Source organism: Nycticebus coucang, chromosome 3 (assembly GCF_027406575.1).
Source record: "Nycticebus coucang isolate mNycCou1 chromosome 3, mNycCou1.pri, whole genome shotgun sequence".
Classification (NCBI taxonomy): Eukaryota; Metazoa; Chordata; class Mammalia; order Primates; family Lorisidae; genus Nycticebus; species Nycticebus coucang.
In genome coordinates, this window is record NC_069782.1 from 55169161 (window position 1) to 55187210 (window position 18050).

The 18050-nt window shown below is 40.7% G+C and overlaps 1 protein-coding gene across 8 annotated transcripts in view; it reads left to right on the plus strand.

The window, feature by feature from the left end:
* The first annotated feature begins 1400 nt into the window (after positions 1–1400).
* The window catches only part of MDM1 (Mdm1 nuclear protein), a 29963-nt gene continuing 13313 nt past the window's right edge, over positions 1401–18050 (plus strand). The window contains exons 1-9 of one of the 8 annotated variants that reach the window (XM_053582988.1): positions 1401–1543; positions 2459–2573; positions 6361–6710; positions 7888–8022; positions 10158–10325; positions 11550–11653; positions 11743–11842; positions 17115–17144; positions 17471–17646. In XM_053582988.1, the coding sequence (XP_053438963.1) occupies positions 1526–1543; positions 2459–2573; positions 6361–6710; positions 7888–8022; positions 10158–10325; positions 11550–11653; positions 11743–11842; positions 17115–17144; positions 17471–17646 (1196 nt within the window). In that variant the 5' untranslated portion in view covers positions 1401–1525. Of the gene's footprint in view, positions 1544–2458; positions 2574–6360; positions 6711–7887; positions 8023–8320; positions 9948–10157; positions 10326–11549; positions 11654–11742; positions 11843–17114; positions 17145–17470; positions 17647–18050 lie in introns of those variants that run through there. The other 7 variants (XM_053582990.1, XM_053582989.1, XM_053582991.1 and 4 more) reach the window with 7 other exon arrangements.

The window sequence follows — 18050 nt, forward strand, 5'->3', positions numbered from 1 at the left end:
TTTAAGTTCCACTGTGTCTTGTTTGTGCCATTATTAATTTACACCACAGAGATGTAGTCATCACCAATTAACATGAATCAGGGGCCCCCTGGATGCCTGGCTGCATAGGGACTAACTTAATATTCTCTTTGTTTCAGACATCAGGTGGCTGCTTCAAATGAATTTTTAAGTATCTCAGTGATGATGAGGAAGAACAGACCTATCAATCAGGATTCAGGAAGACTTGGCTTTGCAGAAGATACTTCAGAAGGAAAGCATCAAGGACTGATGTTAATATTGGAAAGCTTAAAAGAGGTATACTTTTATTCAGTCAACAAAAGACAAAAGTAAAAAAAAGCACTATATTAATTGTTTCTGGAAGAAGCCTGGCAGCCTTCCATTCAGACATCCGCCCTTTGATCATCCCATTTTCCTCCTTACTTTTTGGGGTCCTTGGGTCTTCAAGGCTGAGGCTGAATATTTCCTCCTGAGGCTTTTTCTAATCATCTCTGCCCTCAGGGATGACTCCCTGCTCCCAACTCCTGCCACCCCTATTATTTACACCTCTCATTATACCATTATTGAATAAATAGATGCATAACCTTCCCAAGTGTATTCTAGAGAACTTTTTGGACCACCTATTTCTTTCCCAATTCTCAGAATCAGCACAGTGTACTGCAAGAAATATTTATTGACGATGATGGCAATAGTCTTTTAAAATCAGATGGAATTTTATTTTTAAAAATGGCTGTGAGAGATAGGGCTGAAGGTTTGGAAGCTAAGATTCATGGGCATTTTAAATAAACGTTTTCTCATCTAAGCACAGTATATACATCTTTTTGGGGAGGAAGGACGTCACTGGAAGAAGACTGCAGTTTGAGAATCAGTAACTTAAAAAAAATGCCTAAACTATGTTTATTATTTTGGCCTAATCCTTTTGATGTGACAATAAATAGTGCAATGTGGCTGTGGGTTGTAGGAGCTGATATTTAGCAGAGTCGATCTGAACGCAGGGAAAGAAACACTGGGCTCTGCTCAGAAGGTCTCAAGTTCGCGTTCTATGACAGTAGGTGCCTGGGCCCAGCGCAAGGGTTGCGGGCAAACCCGGCCGCGCGCAGACCTATTGTCGCGTAGGATCCGGCCACGTACAGCCACTGCTCTCGCGGGACGAACCTCCCGCGGGGCCACGCCCATCCCGGCTCCCGGAGCCCCATTGGCCAGCCCTTCGCCCGCCATATGTATTAGCAATTCTGATTTGACGTGGGAGGTGGGAGGTGGGAGGTGGGAGCCTTTCTTTCGGGCACTGATTGGTTGGATTGTAATGACACTAAGAGACTTTGAAAGTTTCGATTGGTCCTTAGGTTCAAAATGGGAGGGGAAAGACAGCACAAACGGGCTCAAGGCAGGGAGCCTGGAGTGCGCCGGCGCGTAGTCGGGGACGCAGGACCGAGGCTTTCGCCGGGGAGTTGACTGTTGTCGCCCCGCCCCTCCGGGGCTACCTGTCGGGTTAACTGTCGAGGTGGCCGGGGCTGCAGCGCCGGGCGACATGCCGGTGCGCTTCAAGGTGAGGCAGAGATCCCCGGGCCCAAAGGAGTCTGGGGAGGGGCGTCTCGGCGGGGCGGGAGCGCGGGCCTCGCTGGTTTCCGCGCGGCTCTCGGCCCGCGGGAGCTGCAGCCCGAGCCGGCCAGCCGCGGCCGGGGACGTGTCTGCACCCGGCCTCCTCCCAGTGCAGAGACAGGTTCATCTGGGAGGACTCCGAAGAGTGGAGATGGGACGAGGGCGCCTATAGGGGGAACCAAAGCGACTTAAAATTGGGACACCTGTGACCCATTTAGTTAGCATTTAAAATATCCATCACACCCCCCCATCCCTTTAAAACTTTAAGGCCTATGTGTCTTTTAAAGGCTTGAGAAATGGGGTTCTTAGTGAAGATGGTATAAGACATACACATTTTGCATAGTCGCGCATTTGTTTTAGGGTTTGTTAAAAGTTCCAGGTAGCTGGTAGCTGTCTGAGGCCAGCACCCTGCAGCATAGCAGGTGACCACAGCTGACTCTTGAAGGTTTGTATCCAGAATGAGAGGGGAATTTGTCTTTCTTTGGTAAAGTTGACCAAGATATCAATAGGTACCAGGCATAATATATAATATTGTGTACTTGAGAAGGATAAATCTATAGTGATGAGAATGTAGATCTTATTAGCTTATTAGCTCTGGAATCAAGACAACCAGGAAAGCATAGCCTCTCTGAGGCTGGAGCTGGGTTCCGGTTACTGTGGCATCTGCCTCCAGTGGTAGGGAGGATTAAAGGATCTAACGCTTGTGAACGGCTTAGCATAGGGCTGGGTAAATATTAGCTCTTATTAAGGAGCTTGTCTATGTTTAATTATCAATCGTATGATTTTCAACTCTCTTTAAAAATGTCTGCTTTAAAGTAACATTGATTAATTGCATCGTACTGAAAGTGTACTTTCGTTATAGGGGCTGAGTGAATACCAGAGGAACTTTCTGTGGAAAAAGTCTTACTTGTCAGAATCCTGTAATTCCTCTGTGGGGCGAAAGTACCCATGGGCTGGACTTAGATCAGATCAATTAGGTAAGTTGAACTCAAGTTATAGCCGCTATAACTTGAGTAAACCTTGGACTAAACTTACAAAATGATTTGTTAAAATTTCTGCAGGCCTCGTTGACTTGTTCATTTATTTAACAAATATTTATTGAGGGTTTACTGTGCGCTGGGACCATTCCTGTTTACTAGGGATATAACTCTGAACCAGACACAGTCCCTTAGTTGTGGAGAGGAAACAGTAAATAAGTAACTCAATAAATAAACAAGGAGATTTCAGGTTGTTATAAGAAATTTTAGGGAAGTGTGATGGATAACATGGGGGAGGGATGAATTGGAAGGAAAAAAATCTTTATATCATTAGGAAAGGCTGTTTTGAGGAGGTGATATTTAAGCTGAGACCTGAAAGCTGCTAGAAATCTGGGAAAGTGTTCCCAAGATCTTAAGGAAGGGAAGCTTAGATTAAGGAGCTTGTCCCAGGTTTGCAGCCAGTTAGAGGCAGAACCAGGATTTGAAATCAAGTCGGCGTGACTTTCAGAGGTTGGGTTGTTCTTGCGGTCACACAAGTTCCTCTCTGTATCTCTGGGAAGTCAAGCCCTGGGCCAGAGTTTCCCAGCACCTACGTAGTAGAGGAGAAAGCAGATGGACTGACTTCATTGTACCTGCCTGTTTAGTTCTCCTTCTTTAGAATATTAGATCTCTGAGAGTAGACTTGTCTCACCACCTTGGGAACCTACCTAGTACCTAACACAGGGCCTTGGAACACTTTGCTGCTTATCAAAACCACGTTTTGAATGAATGAATACACCTGATTTGAATTCACACTATTGTGTGACCTCACGCAAATTGAGCCTGTTTTGCCAAGTGGGATTTTAGGAAGCTTACTTGCATAGGCTTGCTGGGAGGGATTAAATGAGATGTTGCCCGTTAAGGGCTCCTTGCATATTCGAAGATAAGTGTGATGTGTGTTTGAGGAGTGGTATGTAAGCCCCTCCAGTGTGAGATGTTTGGAGCTAGGAAGAGACTTGTGGATAGGGTGCCAAGCTGGGGGAGTTAGTGAGTTGAGAGAATGTCTAGGAGTGGGTTTGGAGAACAAAGGTGACTGTGGGCTGGCCTGGGTGGAGCCACAGGACCATTCTCTTGGGCCTGATGTCAGAGACTGACAGGGTGCTCTGCTCATACCTTCTTTGTCCAGACAATTGTGTATTCCATAAACTTGAGGCACCATTAGATTAAGAGTCCAAAGTACGGGCGGCGCCTGTGGCTCAGTCGGTAAGGCGCCGGCCCCATATACCGAGGGTGGCGGGTTCAAACCCGGCCCTGGCTGAACTGCAATCAAAAAATAGCTGGGCATTGTGGTGGGCGCCTGTAGTCCCAGCTACTCGGGAGGCTGAGGCAAGAGAATCGCTTAAGCCCAGGAGTTGGAGGTTGCTGTGAGCTGTGTGATGCCATGGCACTCTACCGAGGGCCATAAAGTGAGACTCCGTCTCTACAGAAAAAAAAAAAAAGTCCAAAGTACATCTCTTTTTTTTTTTTTTTTTTTGTAGAGACAGAGTCTCACTTTATGGCCCTTGGTAGAGTGCTGTGGCCTCACACAGCTCACAGCAACCTCCAACTCCTGGGCTCAAGCGATTCTCTTGCCTCAGCCTCCCGAGTAGCTGGGACTACAGGCGCCCGCCACAGCACCCAGCTATTTTTTGGTTGCAGTTCAGCCGAGGCCGGGTTTGAACCCGCCACCCTCGGTATATGGGGCCGGCGCCTTACCGACTGAGCCACAGGCGCTGCCCAAGTACGTCTCTTTAAGTGTAGTAGCTTCTTGAGGACTTAGAGGACTATCGTAACACCAGGGAACTGGTTAAATCAGGTTAGTTGCCCCTATAACATTTTGGCTTAGATCAGCTACATTTGAGGGGAGGGTAATGGAAGCAAAGCCACTTTGGAGCCTGGGACATTATGAAGGAAGGGATTGTCTAGGTAGGAATGTGAGTAGGAATTTTAGGTAAGTGGGGGATAAAGCAAGAACTCCAGGATGTTCAGAAAGAAAGTGAGATGTTAGCAAGGAGCACCAGCAGTTTTACCCAGGACTGGCTGCATATTTCTTTTAACATCCCACATTTTTCCCCTGGGGATTTGTTGGTGCAGGGAGACAAGGGCAGACCACTTGAGAATCTTCCCCTTTCATTCACTCTTCTACCAAAAACCAGGCTCTATGTTAAAAGCAGAGAGAAGTATAAGCAGTGATCTTCAAGTTTTTTTGCTAAAAGAATTTTAAAAAATTGTACCCTCCTCACATGTTTTTAAATTGATATTTAATATGTTTAAGTTTTTGTGATTAGTTCTGAAGGGTATAATTTCTGGTATATTGACTTGTGTATAAATGTTTTGCGTATGTTTTGTTAAAATTTTGGAACTAATTTAGCTCATCCAATTTATGGACAATGTTCATCATATAATTGGCAAAGTCAGCCTTCATTGGCAAACTAAACAGCCAAATTAGAATTATTTTCTGTTAGAAAAGAGTCTAACTTTATCTATCAGTTCCACATGTGCATATCATATGCCATCCCTCTTATACCTGAGTTTTAATACTGAGACAGGTGGACGGGTGTGTGGGCAGGATGTAGTGAGGCCCTGTTCCTTTGTTACTTCTGTTCCCCACCTTCTCTGCTGTGGTATCAAGTATTTTCCCACAGGAGTTGTGCTTTCTTCAATTGTCTCTTTGTTCCCCCACCTGTGAGATTTTGTTGTATGTTGGGGTGAGGCACTGGAGTAAATTTCAGGCTGGTTGAGAGGTGTCTTTCTTCTGTAAAAGAAAAGGGAAGAGGGAGATTATGAAAGGGGAGGGGGAAATGGAACTATAGCTGGCAGACTCAGCTCTCAGCAGCAAGTTTAGTGTCGGGGGAGCACACATGCAGTGATGATCTGGAAAGCTGTCTATTTCTGCTCACCCCTACAATGTCTGTGTGTGCCTCCCCAGACATGAACACCCAGTTTGAAGACCACTGGTCTAGGGAAGCTTTGTCAAAGGGTGGGAAGTCTGGGTCCCCTGGCCAAAACATCTGTGATAGAGGCAAAGGAGCTCTGGGTTTACCTGGTGCTGATGTGCTGTTTCCTTTCCTTTCCCTTCTCTTCTGGTCTTAATCTTCCTTCCTCACCCTGCATGAGTCTTCTTTCTATTTAAAGAATGGCCCGGAACGAGGGCAGTATCTCATTCTGCGGAGCTCCTCTTACCTTGGTAGAAGGTTAAGTTTTTGGACATTTGCTTTCCGGATAGAAGTATAGAGAAATTGTATCTTAGCTCTTGTTAAAAAGGCTTATTCTTTTTAATTCTCAGGAAATCAAGGCAGATGTAGAACTAAGATCCAGCATAAAGACATCTCATCCCTTCTCTTCTTGGTCTGCTTTGTGAAAGAGAAGCTTTGTGAAAAGTTCCAAATTTTGACAGTACCAGGGCCATTGTTCTGTTAAGTAGCACAGGGAAAGTAATCAGAGGAGGCAGCACATACCGCCTGGCCTGCCAGGTCCGGCACGTTGCAATGCTAGTGACTATTGTTAGGATAACTTGAACATTGTGACCCCAATTTTTAATTTTTTGGTTATGGTCAAAATTTTAATATTTAAGCAAATTAAATATTTTATGTTGAAACACTGTGTTTAATCTTTATCCTGTAATCTGAAGGCTATTTGTGTATGTGATTAAAGATATAAATCTCAACTGAATTTTAAATTCCGGTTCTCCTCTGATAGGTTTTGTTAAAAGTTGTCTTTGTAACTTTTTGCTTTGGTGGCTGCTATTTTTATATGCTGTGTTTTGCAGGGATCACGAAAGAACCGAGTTTTATTTCAAAAAGAAGAGTCCCTTACCATGACCCACAGATTTCCAAGTCTCTTAACTGGAATGGAGCCATCTCAGAGAAAGATGAACCCCTGGAAACACTCAAATCACAAGAGGCAGAGCAAAAAGGTGTTACCCAAGAAAGAGTTCTCTCACTAGAAGCCTCCAGGGTTCCCAAAAGAACCAGATCCCACTCTATGGACTCCAGAGCTGAAGGGACTTCAGATGTTTTAGAAAATAATGAGAATGTAATAACAAACCATGCACCAGATAATGAACAGGTGGAATTGGAACATTCTACCAAGGTTCATTCAGAAAACGTAGATAATGGGGTAGGCATATTCATTATAATTATTGTCGAAAGCATAGAATTCATGTAGGTTTCACCATCACTTCAGTAATACTACATTCGTGTCTAAAATTTTTCCATTGTTTTCTTGTCAATGTCTATAGAATAGTTGATAAGCTATTTAGTTATTATAAATTAGTTCTGTTCTTAATACTTGCTGTTCTTACTAGGTATACTAAGATATCCCTTCACTGGTGGACCTTTTATTCATCATCTATCAACAGGATAGATGATTTTATTCAGGATTTTATTCATCATCTATCAACATCTGAGTCCTCAGGGAGAACTCAAGTTGAGACAGAGGAGGAGGAGTAGCCATTACTGTGGCAGAGGTCCGCGCTGGCTTCTGTCTAGCCCTTTTTCAGTTTCTTATTGTGTACCAGAAAGAACACAAACAGATCTCAGTTGATAGAATGCAAAAGGAAAGAGAGCCTGGCTGGCTCTCAAAGGTCTTGCAGTTCTGGTCTCTTGTGTCGCAGCTGGCCTGTGGCAGGTCCCTGTGAGCACATAAGCAGGGGCAGCAGAGACCTGTGTTTCCTTCTCCACTCCACTGTTTGTCCCCATTTTGTGTCTACCATGATGGGAGCCCTGGAGAGGCATTTCGGAGTGTTGGAGAAGAATCCACAGCTTGCTCGGAAAGCTAGCAGGCACAGGGCAATCGAGGAGGTGATGTGTGAGTCTGGTGGGCAGGGGCGCGTGTCCACAGAAGCAGTGTGTATACAAGGCAGGCGCTGAGGTCTTGGTAGTAGGTGTCATGACTGACTGTAGGAAGGGCCTGCAGTATTATCTTTTCCTGGGACGCTTAACAGTACCTTGAGACAGAGGAATTTTATTTATTTATTTATTTATTTTTTTGACACAGAGGAATTTTAAATAGACACTTATAAAGATTATTTATAACAGTGGTTCTCAACCTTCCTAATGCCGCAATGTGTTTTCATTGTTAAAAGGGGGTTGTGACCCATAGGTTGAGAACTGCTGATTTATAAGTTGAAACAAGTTTCCTGTGCAATACTATGCACACAGTTAACAGTACTGTAGCGTGTACTTAAAGGTTTGTTAAGACGATAGGTTTCATGTTATGTGTTTTTTACCATGATTAAAGTTTGAATAGAAATTTTTAATGCCTTTGAGTGGATATTTTTCTTTTCCCCTAACAGTTGGATAGAATTCTACGTAAAAAAGCTGGATTGACTGTTGTTCCTTCACAAAATGCTTTGAGAAATTCTGAATATCAAAGGCAGTTTGTTTGGAAGACCCCTAAAGAAACTGCTCCAGTTTTTACAGCCAATCAGGTAGTTTAATGGATGTAATACATTTTTGAGTGTCATCATCCGATTTAGTGATGTAGAGCTAAGAGCTGAAAGGAATTAGGGACTTTAGGAGGCCTGGAGGTAGGTTCTAGAAAACTGAAAATGAGAGTTTTGCTCAAATCATCCTATTACTTATGACTTATAGTAGTAATATTATGCTGTCCTAGGCTACTGATGATCATTGTCAGACCCATCATATGTACTAAATATGAGGCAGGGCAATGAAAACTTGGACTGGTAAGTTTTTGCATGCTGTAAGATTTTTTTTTTTTTGGTCTATTAAAAAGGTCATTAAATTGATTTTATTCTAAAATGTGTTTAGTTGACTAATATTGCATGTGTTCTGTCTTTTAAGAAAGGCATAAATGCTTTGGTTATTTTAATAAATACAGACTATGTTGAAAGTAGCACAGATATGGAATATTATTCTTTATCAGATGAACAGTAATAGGAATTATGAGCTTAACTCTATAAAATTCAACAGCTAATATGATGTGAGGTCAGGCTTCATGGTACTCCTGCCCTGTTTCCGTATTGAGCTACCATTGTAATAGACAGTGTGTTGTTCTACTACCGTCCTCTGGACAGTTCTTAGGGTTTTAACTCTCTTAACAGTAGTTCCTGGCTTAGGTAGAAAATACCTCCACTTAGATTATCTCCAGAGGCCTGTGACAGCGTGGCCTTTCTTTTTCCTCAGTCTTTGTGTATTTATTTATAAACACACATACATGTGCTCAAATTTGTTTTCTCTTGTATATCAACATTTGTTTGTATATTTTGTATGCCCCTAAGAACTGAGAGGGTAATTACATTCAGCAAGACAGTAAATCATATTACATTACAATAAAAACACCAGTGATTCTATAAATTGTGGCAGCTTTGGGCTTTTTATTTTGTTTTAAAAATAACTTGGAAATTTATGTAACATTTTAAGAACTTATGAAGTAACATAAAGTGATATGTATCCTTTATTAACCTAGTAAATAGGATGAGTACTTCTGCTTGCTCACAGGTGTTCTTAACTAGTAAGTGTACCTAAAAATTCGGTTCAGTGTTCGGTTTTCAGAACAATCACAACTATTCTGAACAAGATTGTTCAGTTTGACTTTTAAGCTAGAGCTAATTCAAATAGAAGCCTGCCTCATTGTCAGCTTTTACAAGTCAGTGAAAGCATTGTATAGAAATATTATTCTTATAGGATGGAAAGTGCACAGTAACATAAATCACTAACAGTATTTTCACTAGTAGTTTTTATTGCTTTCATTAGTGAGGGTTTCAAAGAATTTTCTTTGGGAGCAAATGTTGTCTGTTCAGCGCATATCAGAAGACTCGGAGACAGCTTTCTGTGCTGGACCCTCTACAGGGGCTGTTCTATTTTATCAGATACCTGTTCTCTGAAACAATGTCTTAATTCTTTGTGAGGAAAGTTCTTGAGGATTATATTTGTTTGGATTTGATGTGTATGAAGACAGATTATAATACAATGATAGACCTTGTTTGAGCTCCTTATCTTTCCCATTTGCTTTCCTTGTGATCATTGGTAACGTCCCATAAAATAGAAACCATATTGTGAAATATTAAGAATAAAAGGAAACATTTTAAAATAGAAATGTAGTAATTGCCAGAATTTTTTCCCCTAAAGATGCTGAAAATATGCAAAGAAAGAAAACTATACAAATTGAACTTACAAGATATTCAAAACGTTAAGAATTTCCTATTGTTGCAGGAAGAAAGAAAATTCATATCAAGGAAAGAAAAAAAAACTGGAGCACTGACGAGAGTTGCCTAACTGTTGGTTCAGTGTTCCTGCTGTGAAATACCCCTAGTTTACTCGTCCTGTTAGCAAACTGAAGGAGAGATGAGGCACAGGAGGGAGGACAGCTCACAGTACGGTTATTTATTTTGGTGTAAGCATCCTTCTGGCTACAATAACTACTATTTAAAACATAGCCTGGAAAGTTGACTTTTGATGTTAGATGTGAAATGGAATCACAATCAATCATATAATTTTGCTATTTTCGTGTGCTATAATTAAATTTTGTAAGTTTTCTTAAGCAAATTGAAGGTTGAAGTTCTCCATGTTTAACCAACTAAACTAAAATAATTTTTGTTTTAAGGTTTTCTACAATAAAAGCAAATTTGTTCCACAGTTCAAAGGTAACTCAGTCATCCATGAAACTGAATACAAAAGAAATTTCAAGGGTTTATCTCCGGTGAAAGAACCAAAATTAAGAAATGCTTTGAGAGAAAACGGAAATCTTGAAACCATATCTCCTGAGAAAAAGGTATTCGTCAACTCTTAACCTTCAGTAAAGCAAAATCCCCATGATTTTAGATTTTACATGTTTGCTTACTACCATCTGAGTTTTTTTTGTTGTTTTTTTTTTAGCTAGTTTATTAGTTTGTTCATCAAATGAGCCACCTGCTAGAAGCAGGCATGGGATGGGTACTGAGGGTACAAACTGACAGACATGCCGAGCCCCAGTGGCTTTGGGCGAGTGGGAGACAGATGTATAAATAAGTACAAATAATCCAGTGCGATGGGCATTTGGCGATAGAGCAGGTAAGTCTGTGGGAGACAGATGTATAAATAAGTACAAATAATCCAGTGCGATGGGCATTTGGCGATAGAGCAGGTAAGTCTGTGGGAGACAGATGTATAAATAAGTACAAATAATCCAGTGCGATGGGTACTGGCAATAGAGCAGGTAAGTCTGTCGGGTCTAATGTCACATAGTCAGCCTTACAGTAGTGCCAACTCCAGGGCTACCAGTAGTGATAGAAACACTTACTTTAATTAATGGAAATTCAACATACATGCGAGCACATACTCCTGTACTTTAAAGCTTCAGCATGCCAGGTGATAGCCAGTATAACTCACACGACTTACCTTGGGATACATAAACAGCCGCTTCTCCGTGAAATTCTAGCCATTTAAGTTGCAGCAAATTATTGTAAATTGTAGGTAAATGGGGTATAAATACTATTTTTAAATCTCCTGGAATGTTGATACCTTTATGGGTCTTAAAATAGAAAGTATGTGACTTGAAGTAAAATGACATATATATAAATGCATATATCAGGCCTATGACATTCTTGGGAAGAAAAAAATGTTGCTAAGTTATTTAGTAAAGCAACGTGGTAACTTATCAGATCTTATGTATGTTTAATTAGGTAACACAATTAAATGCAAATTTAAACCATAAAAAGCAAATGTAAGATCACTGTTCAGTTTTCAGTTCCTAGTTATGTGATTTAGATGTGTATTTGTGAATTTTTAAATTTTCTTCTCTAGTTAAGGTTCTAAAATTTTTGTTGTCAGAAAATGAAACTATATCCTGAATTATATTTCAAAAAAACTAACCAGATATACTAACTTTTAAAACTTGCTTTTGATTTCTGTTCTTTTGTAAAGTGTCTAAAAACAGAAATTAATACAGTATTCAAGTCTAACTTGGTAACATCTCTGTGTTCACTTTGATGTAAAACTTAAATTATTTCCATTCCAGTGTGATAAAAGAGACGATCCTATACAATTAGAAGCAGAGATGGAATTAAAAGACTCAAACCAGCCTAAGAAGAAGGTCACTCCTTGGAAACATCAACGGCTTGGGTATGTGTTTTAATGGGAATGTATCGTGGGAGTTAGGTGGTAGGCAGTTCAATATGATGAAATATTTACTTTCATTTCTTTTCTATTAGGAAGGTGAATTCTGAATATAGAGCAAAATTTCTGAGCCCAGCTCAGTATTTATATAAAGCTGGGGTTTGGACATGTGTGAAGGAAAATATGCCAAATCAGGTGAGTTTTGCTCAATAAGCCACATTTTCTTTTAACCTGTGTAGCAATTTAATTTCACAATGAGTTTCATTTAGTAATAGAGACCACAGTTTAAAGAAATATAATCCAGTGATAGCACTAAAAATATCAAGAAGTGAAAGTTGTTATGTATTAGAAATAATTTACAAGTGTGTTTATTGTTTGTGCCACTGGTTCCTTAGAGATTAATATTAATTATTAATTATTAACATTTTTAAGTTAAAAAATTTATTATCAAACATTTGTGCTAATAACTCAATTTATAGAATTATGGCTTTATAGATTTGATTATTTTATAACCTCTATACTCTCAATTGATTGTTAATTTTCAAGATTAAATAATTTGACAGTGCCACCTGCTGTCAGTGTTTGCACAGCCTGTGCTGTGAGAGGCCTGAATTCTAGTGTTGGGGAACCGGACAAAGGGGAGAAACTGGGGATTAAAGGTTTGAGGAAGAAGGTGAGTCCAGAGTTGACAAGTGTGCTTTAGTGCTAGCTTCTCATAGTTAAAAGATAAACAATGGAACGTTTTTGGTTTTATTGTACAATTAGCATCTTCTAAACCATATTTTGATAGGTGTTTGCCTTTTCTGTGCGAACGAACTAAATTAAAACATTTCTGTTTAGATTAGACATTGATACACATTCCACGTCCCCCGTCATTGTAAACAGAGGGGTAATCTGGATGGGGAATGAAGCTTTTATTTAGCTTGTATTTAAAACCATGGCTAACAATTACGTACAGTCAACCTCTGGTGCTTTGAGGTGCTGCACACACTTCCTGGGGGCTCTGTGCCCTGCTGCTGTTTCAGGAGGTGACTTGATTCCTTCCCTCGTGGCTGCTCTCCATGCTTTCTGTGTCTCTGAGCCTGCCCCTGAGGCAAAAAGAGAAAGCTCGAGGCTGTCCTGGGCACTGTCTGGGGCCACACTTGTATATGCACCCTGGTGAAATTAAGGTGAAACTGGGAGCATGGAAAGCAGCTGAGATGGAAGGATGGAGTCCAATCAGCTAAACCCCGGAGTGCTTATGACTCTCCTGATCTTGGTGAGGAGCTCCTGTCTGGGGAGTCAGCTGGGAGGGAGGAAAAGCCCACGGCAGAGGCCAGACACAAGAGTATGGCTGGTAAATTGGTGTCAGCCGCTGCCCGTCACATGTAGGCACTTTATAGGTTGCAGTCAGAAGAAACTTCTTGCTTTGGAAAGTCTCTCTCTTCTCTGAGACTTCTTTAAGATACATTCGGGTTCCAGATCTAAACACTTAACTGGACTGACGGGGTTGTTAAATCTGAAGGCACAGTAAGGTGAAGTTCCTTATCTCGCCTCAATGGAAGAAAATGTTGTTAATCTGAGATCTGTTTTTTCGGGATTTCCCCCTGCAATGTTTTTGTAACATGACTTTTTATTTATTAATTGATATATTTGGTAGTAGTAAAGTTAGTGGTATAGTTTGCTTTAATTACTTTGGGCAAAATAATTCAAAACATAAATTGGAGTTAGAATAAATATTTAGCTAAGAATTCAGTGATCACAGATGGGGTCATAACAGTTTTAGCTGACTGGGTACAGACATTTCATACATTACATCTCCTTGAAGGCATGCAGTGTGGCTGTGGCTGATGGCCAGGTCTCTGAAGGTGAGGTGTGGGCTCCTTCCTTCTCCTGCCCCTGACTTTGCACAAAGGAGTATGTTCACGCTCTTCACATGCACTGTGACGTCAGTGGCTTTGTTCCTAGAGTGCTAATGCACTTTCTGAGTCACATTACAGGTTTCTAGTTCATATATCATCTTCATTTCTTTCTGTGTTGTTTGAGATATTGTACTTTTTGAATCTGTTGGGAATTTTATCCTAAGTCCCAAGTACCAGTCATAGCAGTAAGATAGTTGAATTTATTTATCCAGTGGTTTTTATGTCTGTCATCTCCATTATATAAACACTTGCACTGTTGGTTTTTAAAGTGCTTGCTTAAAGGATTTTTTTTTCTTTTGAGAAAGAGCCTCACTCTGTCACCCTGGGTAGAGTGCTGGGGCGTCATCATAGCTCCCAGTGACCTCAAATTTGGGGCTCAAGTGATCCTCTTGCCTCAGCCTCCTTAGTAGCTGGGACCACAGGTGCCTGAATGCAATGCCTGGCTAGTTTTTTATATTTTTAGTAGAGATGGGGTTTCAGGGCTGGTCTCAAACTCCTGAGCTCAAGCCATCTACCCGCCTTGACCTCCTCGAGAGCTAGAATTAGACATGAACCACCACGCCTGGCCTTGGAGGATCGTTTTTTCTAATAATAGCAATTGTGATTTTTAGATCCCATCCTCAGAATAATTGCTGAATCTGCTAAATTTCTTTCTTTTTCTTGATTTTTTAGATACTCTCAGTCATCTAAACTACATTGGTTAAGATAATTTTATTGTAACATGTCTTCCAAAAATAGGACTGTGTTTCAAGATAAAGTCCCAAATTTGAGAGGCACCTATAATTTGACCAACATTGTAAAGACTGAGTATAAAGTGACTGTTCATTTTAGGGGGATGATTTTTAGGTTAAAAGGTGTTTTATTTTTATCTCTAGTTTTCTGAGTTTAATTTTCTTCATGTAAGTTTTAAACAGTTCAATTGAATTCTTAATTTGGGAAAAGAAGTTTAGGCACGAAAACATTCTACTTAGAGTTTATGTCATAGAAGCTGATGGCATTGCTTGCCCAGGAAGGGGGTGTGTGTGTGTTCTGAGCTGGACATGGTTCATTCCTACCCTTTTCAGTGGCTCTGGTTATTGGTGGTAGGGATTTTTTTTTTTTTTTGGTAGAGACAGAGTCTCACGTTGTCACCCTCGGTAGAGTGCCTTGGCGTCACAGCTCACAGCAACCTCCTGCTCTTGGGCTTAGGTGATTCTCTTGCCTCAGCCTCTCAAGTAGCTGGGACTACAGGCACCCACCATAGCGCCCGGCCATTTTCTTTTTTGTTGTTGTTGTTTTTGTTGCAGTTTGGCTGGGGCCGGGTTCAAACCCACCACCCTGGGTATATGGGGCGGAGCACCACTCACTGAGCTACAGGTGCCCCCTGCCCGGCCATTTTCTTCTTTTTTTTTTTTTAGAGACAGAGACTCACTTTGTCATCCTAGGTAGAGTGCAGTGATGTCACAGCTCACAGCTCACAGCAACCTCTAGCTCTTGGGCTTAGGTGATTCTCTTGCCTCAGCCTCCAGAATAGCTGGGACTACGGGCACCAACCAGAACACCTGGCCACTTTCTCGTTGTAGTTTGGCCAGGGCCAGGTTTGAACCTGCCACCCTCGCACATGGGGCCGGCACTCTACCCACTGAGCCAACAGGTGCCACCCGGGATTATTTTTTAATATTGAGTTCACATTGTTGAGGTTTTTTCTGTTTCTAGTATGGTAAAACATACTACTTCGGAAATGTCAGCCTCCTGATTTTTTATCTTAGTTTAGGGTTATAGAAATTTAAAATTATATATTTGTAAAATACAAGATAAGCACTAAGATTATTAAAAGTTGCTGATAAAGTGAGTTTAAACCATTTAGTTTTAAATATCAGTAACAAAACTGAATAAATTGAAGTTTACAGAATTTCTGTGAAGTCTCACCCTCCTTTCTAAATAAAATTGATACTGAGTGAAAATGGGTAACTGTGTACATGGGGGAGACAAACGTGGGTAGAACGGGCCTGTGTGCTGCTGCTCCTGTCCTGCCTGACACGCATGCTGGCTTTCGAGGACCCCTTTGAACTACTTCCATTTATATTTCATTTATTTCGGTGTAGGCCCCATCAGTACTGTGATCCTTTGTGTAGCAGTCAGCTTCCTCCATCAGCCTGCGAGCTCACTGCGTGCAGGGGGTTCTTGCTCACCTTTGGCCGCGATCTCTGGCTCAGGCTGCGTTTTGCCTCATCATCTCAGGAGCTCATGGCTTAGTGGAGGAGGTGGCTGTGAGCAGTTGATTCTCATAGAATGGAATAGTGTCAATAGGACTGTGCACAAAGGGCTTTGAGAATATAGGAGGAAGGACGCTAAGGCATCTAGGTGATGGAGTGGCCATGGGACATAGGAAACATGGGGCACTCCTTAACTGTATCAAGACATTTTGTGATGAGGTTTTTGTGCACTCACAATAAGTACCCCGTTCAGAATTTCAACAGACCTTAAGTACCCTGTTCAGAATTTCAACAGACCTAACCCACGTGCTCCAGTTCTACCCATTAAATGCAAAGGCCTCTGCTAGTAATTTTATTTAAAGTTAAAGGAGTTGATAGAAATTATAAATGAGCATAGCTTACTTTTTTTGGCAGTGAAGAAAACAATATTTCCAATCAGCCTTTGGGAGTTTTCCCAGATTTGGTTCATGGGAGCAGTGAACCAATGCTGGGACCGTGAGGCTCCTTATGCTGTGATAGGTGCTGTGTTTTGCTTTGGCTGATTTCCTAGAGATGAAGCACTTTCATCCTTGCATTCAGAACAGTGTCTTGTTAAGGAGCTGAGGTTGTATTTCTCCAATTGCTTTTGCATTGCTATGTTTCATTATTTGCCTTTTTTGGCCTTTAAGTGAAAGAAAAACACTTCTTCCAGACAGTATCCTGATCTCCTTTTAATGTTAATATTGTATCCTTGTAATAAAAGTTTTTCTAGAATAAAGTCTTTAAACAGAATTTTAAGGGAAAAGCTTCAACTTAATTTTTTTTTACATTTAGAGAAACCAGCAGGTGGCAGTATGGTGTATTAAATGAAAGGGCTTCAAATACAAAGGCTCCTTTTCATATATGAAAATGTCACTTGAGTTTTAGGGCATTCAGATCACTTTGTAGTTGATTAGCACTTTTTTTGTATCTTGTCACTTTGTTGATACCACAGTTATTCTGTGGGAGATACTCTTTAATTATATATTTAGTACATTTTTGAAAACTTGAAGTTTTGCTGATTCCAAGGGAATGTTGAGGAATTTGGAGTGAGAAGCTTGTATAGCAGCAGCAGCTGTGTGTAAAGCTGCTCTCCCAGAGGTGGGAGTGGGAACAGCCATTAGATTCAGATCATTGATAGCACCCTAGCCATGTAAGAATGTGGCTGATTTTAAGAAAATCGTGGTTACTGAATTAAATACCACTAAAAATACTAAGACATATTGATTGACAACATATACAAGTTTAGTATATATTTAGAAGAGGGAATAATAAAGTATTTCATTGATTTCCATTAATATTCAGTTATGGCGTTAACCTGTCATTAAGCATGTTTCTGTGTTCCTCCCCCAGGGTTCTCTAAATGCCGTGTGGTATGCGGAGGTTGGTTGCTTTTGAGTTTTTAAAAACCCTAATAATGCATAAGTACTTCTGTAATTTTAGTTGCAGTGAAAAGCAGGTGTCATTATTTTTCTTAGCCGCTACGAATTTCTCACTGCCTGCTGGTCTGAAATAAAATAACCACATCGTGCTTTAGCTTGATTGCTTTCATTTCTGCTTAAACGCACATAGTCTGGTGACTGTACGCAGCTACTTTTGCCTGCCTTTTTCCGTGGTCCCTGTCTATATCTGTGCAATGTTTATGACATGCTACATGGTGATGTTTGTAAAGGAGCATTTACGTAACGGAGACATTCTCTCCCGCACAGGTTAAAGAACTGAGAGAGAAGGCTGAGTTTTACAGGAAACGCGTTCAGGGAACACATTTTTCTCGGGACCATCTGAATCAGATTCTGTCAGACAACAACTGCTGTTGGGATGTCTCCTCAACAACAAGCTCAGAAAGAACCATTAGTAGCAACATTAGAGCTTTAGATCTTGCTGGGTGAGATTTTGTTTGTGGGTGTTTGTGTAAAAGTATGTTGTAGTTTACCTAGATCACTGAATGGCATGAGGAGGTGACCCGAGCACTCAGAATTTGCCCCTCGTTAAGTGGAGATGGGCCAGACATTTATTTCATTATTTGTAGTTTATTCTCCATGAAAAATAAAGCAAATACTTGCTTTATGTATTTGGGTATAAATAATACACAAAATAAATCTGGAAGGGCTGAGTTTATAATATTTCTTTGTTACCAATAGTATGACAGGGATGATTGTGTGACATATATAAGAGGATTTTGAAAAGTTCAAAAAAATCCACAGCAATAAAAACTCAGAAAATATCAATTATTAGTCTGTATCTATTATCATTTATTAACGGATTTTGTGACAGATACAGAGTCTGGCC